A 13,954-nucleotide genomic window follows, 5' to 3' on the forward strand; every position below is an offset into this window, starting at 1 on the left:
AACACACCCAGAGGACTCGGCACGGAGCTCCATTTAGAGCTAAGCTCATTGGTATAGTGTACAGCGATATTGTCCGTAATGTCTGGATATCATTCCATGTGACACAAAGGGTTGCTTATAGCGGTTATGACATTTAGCTCTATTCCTAATGAAGGGTTTTTGCCCGAAACATTGGTTTTCCTGCTCCTCGGATGCTGCCTGATCTGCTGTGCTTTTCCAGCACCACTCTAATCTAGACTCTGGTTTCCAGCATCTGCAATCCTTGTTTTTACCCTTTGAGCCATTACCTTGAGCCAGAAATCATAGCCTTATCCATGTGCCTTGGTTCAAGACCACTGTTTACTTTTGTGTAGCAAACATACCACATTTTTTCTTGAAATTGATGGATTTTTGAGACACAGTAACAATCGAGATTGTATTTATTGCTTGTCATGAGAGAGTTCAGCATTTTTGCCAGCCTTGGAATGCAAAAATCTTTCTTAACTCGACCTGAAACCTCATCCCAGAGTCATTCAACAGTGAGAAACATTTCTCGCTGTCTATCCTGTCAATTCCTTCAGAATCTTAAATACATCAATCACATCAAGCTTTAACCTTCTATATTATATTTTATAGAGTTCAATATGTAAGCAATGCTGGATTCTTTTTTAATTCCCTAAATATATCCTATCTATGTGAAATGATAAAATGATAGCTAGTTCATCTATTATACATTTTTATTTTTCAATGAACAAAATTTGACTGTTTACAACCCAAATCTCATGAACATATTACCCTTTGGGTTAATGTCTTTTGTTGCAAAGAAATAAAACTGGAACAGAAAATTGCAATAATTTCCACAGATTAATCCCAAGACTTTCCTAGAGATTGGCTTTTGGTGGCAAGCATGAATTCCAGGCAGCACCGGAACAAGAGATCAGGAAAAAGTGTGGTGATCGTACAGGTATTGCATGTCTGTAGTGTAAAAAGGCACTAAATTGGCAAAGGACATGAGAGAGTGATGGGTCAGGACCCACTATCCAATTACAACTCCTTCACCACTTCTTTAAAGTGGGATACATGTTGGACTGTGGTGGACAAAGTCAGAAGTCACATGACACCAGGTCCAACAGATTTATTAGAAACCACAAGCTTTTGGAGTGCTGCTCCTTCATCAGCTGAAAAAGATCCACTTCCAAGTGTTTACATGCTATTTGAATATATTAAAGATGTTATGTTCTGCTTTCCCAACACCAATATTGATTGACATTCCCCGATTGGCCAACAGACCTGTGTCGTCTTGGCTTATTTACTATTCTCCTCTGTTCAAAGGGGAAATGTATGCTTGTACCTGTTCAGAGATATTATTACACACCTCTGGAACAGGTGGGACTTAAACCCAGTCTACCTGTCGCAGGAGTAAGGACACTATCACTGCAGCACAAGGCTACTCAGGAGGAAAGCTGCTCTTTTCCTGTTTCTAATAGTGTTGAGATTAGTTAATGAGTAAAGACTAAGAATGGAATTTTGAACCATGATGGTTTGTGTATGAAGGTGTGGTTCAGTCTGCAATTAAGGTCTCACACAATGTGAATTATGAAGGTACAAAAGGTGAGTGGAGTGGAAACTTTAGCAGTGGCAAGCAGTTAAAAGTAGATTCAAAATTCTTCACAAATGTACAATCCCTCTGTAATGATCTTGAGGAAGACCAGAAATTTTATGGGAAAAATTCAAACTCCCAGTTATTAAATGGAAAAATTGTGCCATGAGATTTCACATGTTAAACAAATAAACTTTGTTCTACTAGAGAAGAAATAAGAGGTGCTTCTAACTTAACATTATATTTTGTAAACACATACTTTTTAAACTAAAAACATCCCAAGAAGACAATTCTTGTTCTCGTTCTATCTTCATTCAAAAATTTTCCTCGTCTTGTATGATCTTGAGGGTTTCTTCACTTCTCCTGGGACCAAAGCAACAATGCCACAATTCTCAGGAATTCACTTTCAGTGAACACTTTTCAAAAACACTGCCCCTGCTATTCTGCAAACTAAGAGATTTCTGGACATCTTTTCACTATAGGAAACCTACAAGAACCCTCTAGATTGTGGGACATACAATTCAAATATTAGTCCCATTGCTTTCTTGCTTAGTGACTCCAGATCAGAAAATAATGCTTGGCTCTTGTTGTCATTGTTGTTCCATAGCTCCTGGCAGATCTCCCCTCTACTTGTTTCAAAGCTGCTTCAGAGTTCAGTTGTATCTATGGGAACTCACACTATGCGAACCTCTCTGCCTTCTATCCCCAAGACAATATTACATGCCGAGAATGGCCCAGATAGCTTCTAAATCTGATAATTGTAAATTCACAGAATCATACAGTGCATAAGATGCCCTCCAGCACTGACAAAAAGCTGTTCTGAATCTACAATAGTCGCACTTTCCACCACATGGCATCACTCTGCATTGTAAACCAACCATCCATTCAACTGAACTAACTGACACCCCCACCTCAGCCCCCGCGCAAGTTTAATTCCCACAACGACTGAGGATACAATGAAGGTCCAATCTTCTCAGCCTCATTGCTCACCTGAGGCATGGTGACCCTCAGGTTAAACCCTCTCACTCTCTCCCTCACTCTTTCATAGAACATAGAACAATACAGCGCAGAAAAGGCCCTTCAGCCCTCAATGTTGCACCGACCCATGAAATAATCTAAGCCCATCCTCCTACACTATCCCATCCTACACTATCCCATCATCAACCACATGCATATCCAAGGAATGTTCAAATCGCTCTAATGTGGCTGAATTAACTGAGTTCTCTCTCGCTCTTTCTCTCTTTCTCATTCCTTCTCTCCTACTCTCTTTCTCACTCTCTAATGAGAGAGCAGGCCTCTGGGACTATGGTGACTCAGGTGCTGGTAGGCTTCAGTTAAGACCATAGTGAAAGTATTCTGGATTGCTTTGGCCCCTTATCTAATAAAGGATACATTTGCCTTTAATGGATGCAACAAATGTTCACTGGACTGATTCCTGGGACAAGAGTGCGATGGAGGAAAATTGATTTTAGATTAACAGGTGGTGATCTTGTTCACTTATAAAATACTGAGAGGTCTTGAAGGTATTTCCAAGGCTGATAAGTCCAGAACTCAGGATAGTAGTCTCAGATTAGATTCTCTACAGTGTGGAAATAGGCCCTTCGGCCCACCAAGTCCACACCGACAAGTAATCCACCCAGACCCATTTCCCTCTGACTAATGCACCTAACGCTATGGGCAATTTAGCATGGTCAATTCACCTAACCTGCACGTCCTTGGACTGTGGGAGGGAAACTGTAGCACTGGAGGAAACCCAAGCAGACACATGGAGAATGTGCAAACTCCACACAGACAGTCGCCCAAGGCTGGAATCGAGCTCGGGACCCTGGTGCTGTGAGGCAGCAGTACTAACCACTGAGCCACCGTGCCGCCCAAATTTTCTTGAATGTTTATTGATTCCAGGCACGTGAACATTACCAGCATTGATTGCCCATCCCTAATTGCCCTTGAATAGTAGACATGGATCACCTACAACTGCTAGGTCATTTTGAGGGTCAGTTAAGAGTCAACCACATTGGATTCAATCACTAGGAAGCCAGATCAGGTTTAGACGGTACATTTCCTCCCTGGAAGGAAATTTGTGATGTTGCTGGGTTTTTTTTAACAAAAATCTGGCTCAAACATATTTGTTATTAATGAGTCCAATGTTTATTCCAGATTTGTGAATCAATTGAATTTTAAGCCATGGCAGTTTTTTTAAAACACAAAGGTCACTCATTCGAGTATTAACTCTGGCCTCCGGTTCACACTACAGTGGGATGATCACTGTACAAATGTGCACAATGGATTGGCCATTTGGAACAGAGATAAAAAAATTGTCTTCTGAATCATTGACTGTAAATCATTGAAATTCACTCAATGAGAGTATCCAACATATTGATCAATAGATTTTTAATAACTCGAGGACTCAGGCAATATATCAATGAACTCAACAAACTGATAGGAAACTCCAATTCAGGTTAATAATTGTTTTCTACATTTATATACATGAGTGTCAGCCTCATCAACACTGGAAGGCTTCACACATCTTCTGAGTTTATACACATTAAGTCAAATATTGAAGTAAAACAAAGAACTGTGGATGCTAGAGATCTGAAACAACCGAAATAACAAGAAAGCATGAGAGAAACTTAGCAGGTCTTGGCAGCATCTGTGGAGAGAAAACAGAGTTAATGTTTCGGATCCAGTGATGCTTCTTCAGAGACTCTTCGTCAAGTTCTCACCTGTTCTGAAGAAGGATCACTGGTCCCGAAATGTTAACTCTGTTCTCTGTCCCCACATGCTGCCAGACCTGCTGAGTTTCTCCAGCAATTCCCTTTTTTATGCTTTGTTTTAAATCAAGCCTGGAATTTCTTGCCTGGTCAATTCCCATTGTATTCTGGAATTGCTGGAAGAGCTCAGCAGTTCAGGCAGCATCCGAGGAGCAGTAAAATCGCCGTTTTGGGCAAAAGCCCTTCATCAGGAATGTATGTGTTACTGACTGAACTGCTGAATGGAGTCACTGTGCAAAATCAGCTATAGAGTCATAGAGCCATATAGATGTACAGCATGGAAACAGACCCTTTGGTCCAACCCGTCCAATCCGACCAGATATCCCAACCCAATCTAGTCCCACCTGCCAGCACCAGCCCATATCCCTCCAAACCCTTCTTATTCACATATCCATCCAAATGCCTCTTAAATGTTGCAATTGTACCAGCCTCCACCACATCCTCTGGCAGCTTATTCCATACACGTGCCACCCACTGTGTGAAAAAGTTGCCCCTTGGATCTCTTTTATATCTTTCCCCTCTCACCCTAAGCCTATGCCCTCTAGTTCTGGACTTCCCGACTCCAGGGAAAAGACTTTGTCTATTGATCCTATTCATGCCCCTCATAATTTTGTAAACCTCTATAAGGTCACCCCTTAGCCTCTGACACTCCAGGGAAAACAGCCCCAGCCTGTTCAGCCTCTCCCTGTAGCTCCAATCCTCCAACCCTGGCAACATCCTTGTAAACCTTTTGTGAACCCTTTCAAGTTTCACAACTTCTTTCCGATAGGAAGGAGACCAGAATTGCATGCAATATTCCAACAGTGGCCTAACCAATGTCCTGTACAGCCGCAACATGACCTCCCAACTCCTGGACTCAATACTCTGACCAATAAAGGAAAGCATACCAAACACCACCTTCACTATCCTTTGAATGATGAAGCAACTTCTTTGGAAAATATGACCTGTTCCTGTTTCTACTCTTTTAAGTTATTGGGGAAAAGACACATGTACCTTTTAAAATAACAGCAAAAGTACTGCGGATGCTGGAAATCTGAAACAAGCATAGAAAATGCTAGGGAATCTCAGCAGGTCCAGCAGTGTCCATGAAGAGAAAAACAGACTTAACGTTCCGAGTCCATTATAACTTATCCTCAGGACGAGTTGTAAATAAGGCTGTGTTTGTAGCTAGCTGGGTGAGAGCTGCATGAAAAAAGGTAAGGATGATAACAGCAAGCATTCATTACTGTAAGCAGTTTATTTTTTATTCACCCATGGGACATGGACATCACTTGCTGGAAAGGCATTTATTTTATTCTTTTATGGGCTGAGGGCATCACTGGCAAGATCTGTATTCATTGCCCATCCCAGAGAGCAATTAAGAGTCAACCATATGGCTATGGGACTGCAGTCACATGTAGTCCTGACCAAGTAAGGATGACAGATAAAGGACATTAGTGCATCAGATGAGTTTTTCCAACAATGGATTCATGGTCATCATTAGACTCTTAATTCCAGCTTTTTAAAAACATTTAACTCAGATTCCACCATCTACCATTGAACCCAGGTCCCCAGAAACATTCTCTGGATCTCTTGATTAACAGTCCAGCAATAATGTCACTAGGCCATTGCTTTCCTAGCTTGCCTGACACTAATTGTCATCAAAAAGGTGGTGTTGAGCTGCCATTTTGAACAGCAGCAGTCCATGACTATACTGATAGGGATGGAGTTCTGGGATTTTACACCTACAACTGTTTATCCAGATAGCTGTTACAGTGGGATGTGCAATAGTGAGGATTCATCATACAAGTCAGATATTCCTACAACAGATAATATTATTCCATTTGTGAAAGTCGCCTATTCACGTTAACTAGGGAACCATGTAACACATTAAAGGATTTCCAGACTAGGGACTCAGAGCAAGAAAAGAAAACAGATTTTAAAGTTAGAAACCCCAAGGAATCTCTAACGTGTTTTTTACGCCACACAGTTACGGGCACATACAACAGACTCCTAGCTAACGAACTTAATCATTTCTTCAAAACAAAGCATAATATTTAATTGGAATTGAAGGTTACAGGATAGAATGAGACAAAGACCTTTAGGTACCTTGCAGGATCTTCATGTTCCTACAGCAATGGTTATAAGGGAATCGGGCTGACTTACATTAAGTCTTTTGCACTTCCCTCTTTTGGCTGTGTCAAGGTGATTCAGTACAAATAGGTTCAGGAACATGAAATGTTGATTCTGTTGCTGCTGGATGCAGGGAGTGAATGGAATGTGAGTTTGAAGGTGGTGAGATTAATATTGTAGAGTTTGCACTGAATATTTAGACTGGAGTTTGCTTAATGAGCTATTGAAATTGTGACCATTGATGTAGAGCTATAACGCTATTTCCAATCCTTTAGGAACCAAACAGGCAAACACATTCGGGACAGACAAACGGCATTATGCAAACACAACATATACCAGCTGAGGTACCCACAATCATTGGTGTGAGTGCTGTGCCGATCTGTAGCCAAGGATTTGCTAACTCCAAGGGGTTTACCTGTCAGAAGGACATCTGGAAGAGTGCACTTGGTGTGTTGGAGACACAAGAACAGAAGGAAGAAAGGAGAAGAAAATCAATTAAGGCAAGTCTTGAAAGTAATGCATTAACTTCAGCCAACTTCCTCCAATCTGTCCCCTGACCTTTGACCTCCACTTTTTCCAGACAATCTCTTGAGGGTATAAACTTGCAGGAGGGAAGGTTCCACAGGAACTAGTGGCCTTTTGGTACTCTTTCTAAGTATCCATAAGAAATAAATGGGAAGAATATGTATCTCATCGTACAGCTTTTTGAAGTGTGGTCATTATTGTTATGTAGGAAGTGCAGCAACCAATTTACTCACAGTAAGCTCTACAGCCGACAATGAGAAGACAAAATGCTAGGGAAACTCAGCAGGTCTGGCAGCATCTGTAGAGAGAGAAACATAGTTAACAATTTGTGTCCAGTATGACTCTTCTTCAGAAGAACTTGGCAGACAATTCTTAATGTGGGTTGGGAGTGTGGTGCTAGAAAAGCACAGTCGGTCGGGCAGCATACGAGGAGCAGGAGAATCTAGCAGGATTCTTCTGCTCCTCAGATGCTGCCTCACCAGCTGTGCTTTTCCAGCACCACACTCTCAACTCTGATCTTCAGCATCTGCAGTCCTCACTTTCTCCTAAATCTTAATGTGGGCAAAGATCGAGTCTCAATTTCAGCACTATCATCACTTGTATAATACAACAATAGATTGTTCTAACTGGAAGTAATCAAGTATGGGGGGAGCAGTTAGGAATGGCAGGACTGACATATGAGGAGAGATTGACTAGGTTAGGATTGTTTTCACTGGAGTTCAGATGAATGAGGGGAGATCTCATAGAGATTTATAGGCTCTAGACAGGGTATATGCAGGGAGGATGGTCAGTATGACCAGAAGTAAGAGTCACAGTCTGAGGATTCAGGGTAGACCATTTATGATGGAGATGAGGAGACAGTTCTTCACCCAAAGAGTGGTGCGTCTGTGGAATTCATTACTACAAGAAGTAGTTGATGCCAAAACATCAAACATATTCAAGATGCGGCTCGGTATAACTCTTAGGATGAATGAGATCAAAGGTTATGGTGAGAAAGTAGGATTAGGCTATTGAATTGGACAATCAGCCACGATCTTGATGAATGGCACAAAAGGCCAAATGGCCTCCTTCTGCTCTGATCTTCTATGTTTCTATGTTAGTTCGTCCTCAGGAGCAGTCAAACCATTGAAGTGGTCTCAGAATGTCCCTACACACGTTGCAGAGATCTGCAGTCTTGCAAAACCAGTTATCATGTTAATGAAACATATTTTTTATTCCTACCATGGGAATGTTGTTCAAAGGTTAAGTTGTAAAAGATGTTGATATTACTTTTTGACAATGACTGCTGTTTCCCCTCAGGCAATGGACACTGTGTTTTTCAATGAGTATGAAAGTAAAGTACGACCTTGTATTGATCTCATTGACCAACTGAGAGCTTTTGGTGTCGACAAAGATCTGGGACTTCCAGCCATCGCTGTGATTGGAGACCAGAGCTCTGGGAAGAGCTCAGTACTGGAGGCACTGTCCGGGGTGTCACTTCCCAGAGGAAAAGGTAAGAAAATTTTGGAATCAGTCACTACCTGTTCAACACTCTCACGCTGGGTGAAAAGGAAATATATCAATAGATGAACAATGAGCTCACTGTCGTAAGATACCATCAAACTATTTTACCAAACGCTGCATGTTCACCCTGTAGTGCAGTTTACAAGATTAGGAAAATGAACAGTTCACACTGTTTTCATTTAAAATGCTGAGTATTTCAAACAGTTCACACTGTTCATTGGTTGAAAGACTCAGCATATTAAAATAAAAACATTCAATAAGTTTATTCCCAAACCGAACAGCTAGCAGGTAAGGTCACTTTTTTATTATCCAATTGACATCTGTCCTACGCGCGATTCTTCTACTTCAGCTTGTCCTCTATTTCTTTCATCATGCAAGGAACTTTGGTTTTGTTAATTCTATCTTTCCCCTTCATGAAAATTTGCCTTAACTATTCCTCTTTAAAATCAGGCCATTGTCCATTAGACTTTTGCCAGCCAACACTTGATTACAATTTATAGTAATCATGGTCAAACAAGTAACTTCAACATCTTTTTCTATTTAACCATTGAACAGAATTACCATTTGCCTTGGCCAGGACTGGTCTCACCCCATCAACACTGAGTCTCCCCCAGAAACTACTTTTGCTTCAGTAGCTAACTCAAATCACGTGATATTATAATCCTGCATCTCAAAATAATCCTCTACTTACATTTATGGGCATGGCCCACCTTACTCCCCATAAACTGATCCAGCAGGGACTCCTTCCTCACTATGTTGAAAACATAGCCACAGATCTCCGGGTCTCCAGATATTTGCAACCCAGGTGTATCCTGATAGCTGCATGTCAGAGTCTCTCAGAAATTGTAACGCACTCACTGAACAGTAATTGTCTGAGAAATTTAAACTTCCAATGACCAATTGTCTCGATCAGTGTTTCTCAACGGGGGCGGAAGCACCCCAGAGGGGCATTTGCCTTCCTTCAGTGGGCGTTAAAGTCAAAGGGGACGGCAAGGAGGCACTGAATGACTTTGTAGAGAGCTTACTAATCACTTGGAAGATGGCTGTGTCCTTGAAGGACATTGCTGTGTGCAGATGGATAGTTGCATAACTCGAGTCTCCCTGCACCCATGGAGGCGTGCGCTCTGATTGGTTGCTGCGCTATTATTGATAGTCTTCTCTGTGAATGGCACGCCATTTGAACTCATTTGCAGTTGGCACTGATTCTACTGCTGAGATCAATATTACCTAACTCGTGTCGCTTCTAGGAAGACGAAACACAGCTTTTCAACTGTTCTACCAGGTGGCAGAATGAATGCTCATTACAGCTAATTAGCCAATCAAATTTTGCCACTAGTCTGAGCGTCTTAAAATTATTATGATAAGGTAATGCCCATGATTCCATCAGGGTATTCGAGCGACAGTGTAAAAATGGCCTCATCAAGTAAGAAAAAATGCAGACAGTATAGCATGGACTATTTGCGATATGCTTTATTCAATCTCCATCTAATAAGCAGTTACCACTGTGCTTGCCCTGTGAACAAAGCTTTTCCAACGAGGCCATGAAGTCTTCCCATCTTATTAAACATTTGGAAAAGAAACACAGTGACAAAAAGGACAAAGGTTTGGAATATTTTCAAACATTAAAGAAAAAACTCACTCAACGACCAATGATTTCCACTGCTTTTGCAAAGATGGGAGTCACAAATATGGATAGCCTGGTGGCATCATACAACATAGCAAAGCTAATTGCAAAATGTGGTAAACCTCATTCCGTGGGTGAATCGTTGGTGCTTCCAGCTATTGCCGAAGTATTATCAACTGTGCTACATCAGGAACCGTCAATGACTATCAAGTGTATTCCTCTTAGCAACGATTCTGTGAGAAGGCGTATCGATGAAATGGCCTCAAATGTTGAGGATAAATTATGTTCCCTTTTGATATCGAAAGAAATCGCCTTACAAATTGATGAAAGTACTATATGAAAAATCAAGCTTTACTTTTAGGGTACACATGTTTCATCGACAAAAATGAATTACGAGAAGAACTACGTTTTGCTCTGGATCTACCAACAGATACCAAAGGTAAGACTATCTTCACCTGTGTCAAGGATTTTTTTGATTAAAAAGCCTGTTCCCCTCAAAAACATTGTTGCTTGTGCCACGGATGGCACACATGCTATGACTGGTCAACATCGGGGATTTGTCGCATTATTAAAGAGAGAAGTGTCACATGTTTTCACAGTACACTGCATTATCCATCAGCAGCATCTGGCTGCAAAGCAACTTAGTGAAGCCCTCAACCATTCTCTACAAGTGGTGGTAGATGTGGTAAATTATATAAAGAGACATGCTCTGAATGAATGACTTCTCCGCCAACTCTCTAAAGATAATGAAGATGAATTTCTGCAATTGCTGCTACACACAGAAATGAGATGACTCTCGAAAGGAAAATGCCTCAATCGTTTCCATGATCTGTTCGATTCTATCATCGAATTCCTACACAGAAATAATGAAAACCTTTGTATGAAAGCCGAAACCGTAAAACACAACTTGCATATCTCGCAGATATATTCGATAAGTGCAATTCGCTGATACTGCAGTTACAAGGAGATAATGTGAGTTTCATAAAAGCAAGGAATGCTGTTACATCTTTTATTGCAAAACTTGATCTCTTTCATCGGAATATCAGTCATTGTGAGTTTTACCAGTTCCCGAGTTTAAACAATATCGTGGAGGATGTTACTGATGATCAATTACTTATCTACTCAGCTCACATTCGTGTCCTGCAGCATGATATGAAAATACGATTTGCTGATCTTATCGAGGTGGAGATCCCTACATAGCTGACTGACCCCTTTATCTCATGCGCAGAAGAAATGGACATTCACCTTCAGGTAGAAATGATAGTGCTCCAGAATGACACTGCCATGAAAATTCGGTTTTTGCAAATGGGTGAGCCCTTGTTTGGATTCAAGATACCACCCGATGTCGTTTCCTGCTATTAAGCGAAGAGGCAAAGTGGTTTGCATTACCATTTCCTAACTCTTATTTGGTTGAGAAAGGATTCAGTGCCGTCGACAGAATACAAGATAAGACCCGCAATCGCATGGGTGTTGTTCAGCATGGTGACCTGAGATTGCTTTTGACAAAAATTGAACCAGATGTATATGATTTAGCAAGACAACATGAACCACAAGGATCGCATTGACTATTTTGCTATCACAGACAAAATTTTATACAGAGTGAGCCAAACATAGGTGGACAGTAACAACAGTAATAAATGATAACATTTATTTTTTGTTGCAAAGAAAACATATTTCACAAAAGTTTTCCGTTTTCAGCACTGCAGTGTATTGCAGTTATATGTGCAAAAACAGATTCTAGTGATTTAGGGGCGTTGCATGATTTCAAGAATAAGAAGGGGGCATTGAAAACGGAAAGGTTGAGAAACACTGGTGTAAATCACCCAGCCTTCGTCAACGTTGAGTTAGAATCAGAGTGTCCCAACTCACTGACTTGAACAGTTACCTAAGACACGTTAGAGGAACTAAAAGCTGCTGTACCTTTTCGCAAGCTATAAAACTGACAACATCCCAGCAACATAGAGTCATAGTGATGTACAGCATGAAAACAGACCCTTCGGTCCAACCTGTCCATGTCGACCAGACATCCCAACCCAATCTAGTCCCAGCTGCTAGCACCCAGCCCATATCTCTCCACACCCTTCCTATTCATATACCCATCCAAATGCCTCTTAAATGTTGCAATTGTATCAGCCTCCACCACATCCTCTGGCAGCTCATTCCATACACGAGCCCCTTAGATCTCTTTTATATCTTTCCCCTCTCACCCTAAACCTATGCCCTCTAGTTCTGGACTCCCTGACCCCAGGAAAAAGAATTTGTCTATTCACCCTATCCATGCCCCTCATAATTTTGTAAACCTCTATAAGGTCACCCCTCAGCTTCCGACGCTCCAGGGAAAACAGCCCCAGCCTGTTCAGCCTCTCCCTGTAGTTCAAATCCTTCAACCCTGGCAACATCCTTGTAAATATTTTCTGAATCGTTTCAAGTTTCACAATATCTTTCCGATAGGAAAGAGATCAGAATTGCACGCAATATTCCAACAGTGGCCTAACCAGTGTCCTGTACAGCCGCAACATGACTCCCAACTCCTGTACTCAATACTCTGACCAATAAAGGAAAGCATACTAAACACCTTCTTCACTATCCTATCTACCTGTGACTCCACTTTCAAGAAGCTATAAACCTGCACTCCAAGGTCTCTTTGTTCAGCAACACTCCCTGGAACCTTACCACCAAGGTGAATAAGTCCTGCTAAGATTTGTTTTCCCAAAATGCAGCACCTCGCATTTATCTGAATTAAACTCCATCTGCCACTTCTCAGCCCATTGGCCCATCTGGTCCAGATCCTGTTGTAATCTGAGGTAATCTTCCTTGCAGTCCACTACACCTCCAATTTTGGTGTCATCTGCAAACTTACTAACTGTACTTCTTATGCTCACATCCAAATCATTTATGTAAATGACAAAAAGGAGAGGACTGAGCACCGATCCTTGTGGCACTCCACTGGTCATAGGCCTCCAGTCTGAAAAATAACCTTCCACCACCACCCTCTGTCTTCTACGTTGGAGCCAGTTCTGTATCCAAATGGCTAGTTCTCCCTGTATTCCATGAGATCCAACCTTGCTAATCAGTCTCCCATGGGGAACCTTGTTGAAAACTTACTGAAGTCCATATAGATCACATCTACTGCTCTACCCTCATCAATCTTCTTTGTTACTTCTTCAAAAAACTCAATCGAGTTTGTGACACATGATTTCCTACGCACAAAGCCATGTTGACTATCCCAAATCAGTCCTTGCCTTTCCAAATATATGTACATCCTGTCCTTCAGGATTCCCTCCAACAACTTGCCCACTACTGAGGTCAGGCTCACTGGTCTTTAGTTCCCTGGTTTGCCTTTACCGCCCTTCTTAAACAGTGACACCACGTTTGCCAACCTCAAGTCTTCCGGCACCTCACCTGTGCTCCAAGATTAGTTGTGAATTTCACTGTTTGTTAATTTTCCCAGATGCACTCCAATGTCCAGCGATACACAAATTCAAAAACAGCAAAGGCAGTAACTGTGCAGGTTCTCTCTCTCTCTCTCTCTCCTGCGCTGTCCTCACCATGTGCTTCCTTTGTCTCCCTTTTAAAACTGCTGTTGTTTTGACTCTTTCTTTCCAAAGTTCCAAAACAATGCAACAGCATATAAAACAGTAATTGCTGCTCCTGGAATTTGAGGAAATCACCTCCAGCACCTAAAATGCCTCAAAGAAAGGAGCAGCTCTTACAGCCAGACATTTTTCCCATCCTCCATCATGGATTACCCAGAATCTTTCTATGTACACTCCCTGCCAGCCACACAATCCCTTCCACCCTGGACAGATATCCTCTCCTCCTGCTAGAAACGCAACACCG

At 41.6% G+C, this 13,954-nt stretch overlaps 1 protein-coding gene across 2 annotated transcripts in view; it reads left to right on the forward strand.

The window, feature by feature from the left end:
- The window catches only part of LOC132821185 (interferon-induced GTP-binding protein Mx3-like), a 40,126-nt gene that overhangs the window by 3,914 nt on the left and 22,258 nt on the right, over nt 1-13,954 (forward strand). Inside the window, exons 2-4 of one of the 2 annotated variants that reach the window (XM_060833825.1) lie at nt 843-943; nt 6,738-6,962; nt 8,287-8,479. In XM_060833825.1, the coding sequence (XP_060689808.1) occupies nt 887-943; nt 6,738-6,962; nt 8,287-8,479 (475 nt within the window). In that variant the 5' untranslated portion in view covers nt 843-886. The remainder of the gene's footprint in view (nt 1-842; nt 944-6,737; nt 6,963-8,286; nt 8,480-13,954) is intronic. The other variant, XM_060833826.1, reaches the window with a different exon arrangement.

Source organism: Hemiscyllium ocellatum, chromosome 12, assembly GCF_020745735.1.
Source record: "Hemiscyllium ocellatum isolate sHemOce1 chromosome 12, sHemOce1.pat.X.cur, whole genome shotgun sequence".
Taxonomy (NCBI): Eukaryota; Metazoa; Chordata; class Chondrichthyes; order Orectolobiformes; family Hemiscylliidae; genus Hemiscyllium; species Hemiscyllium ocellatum.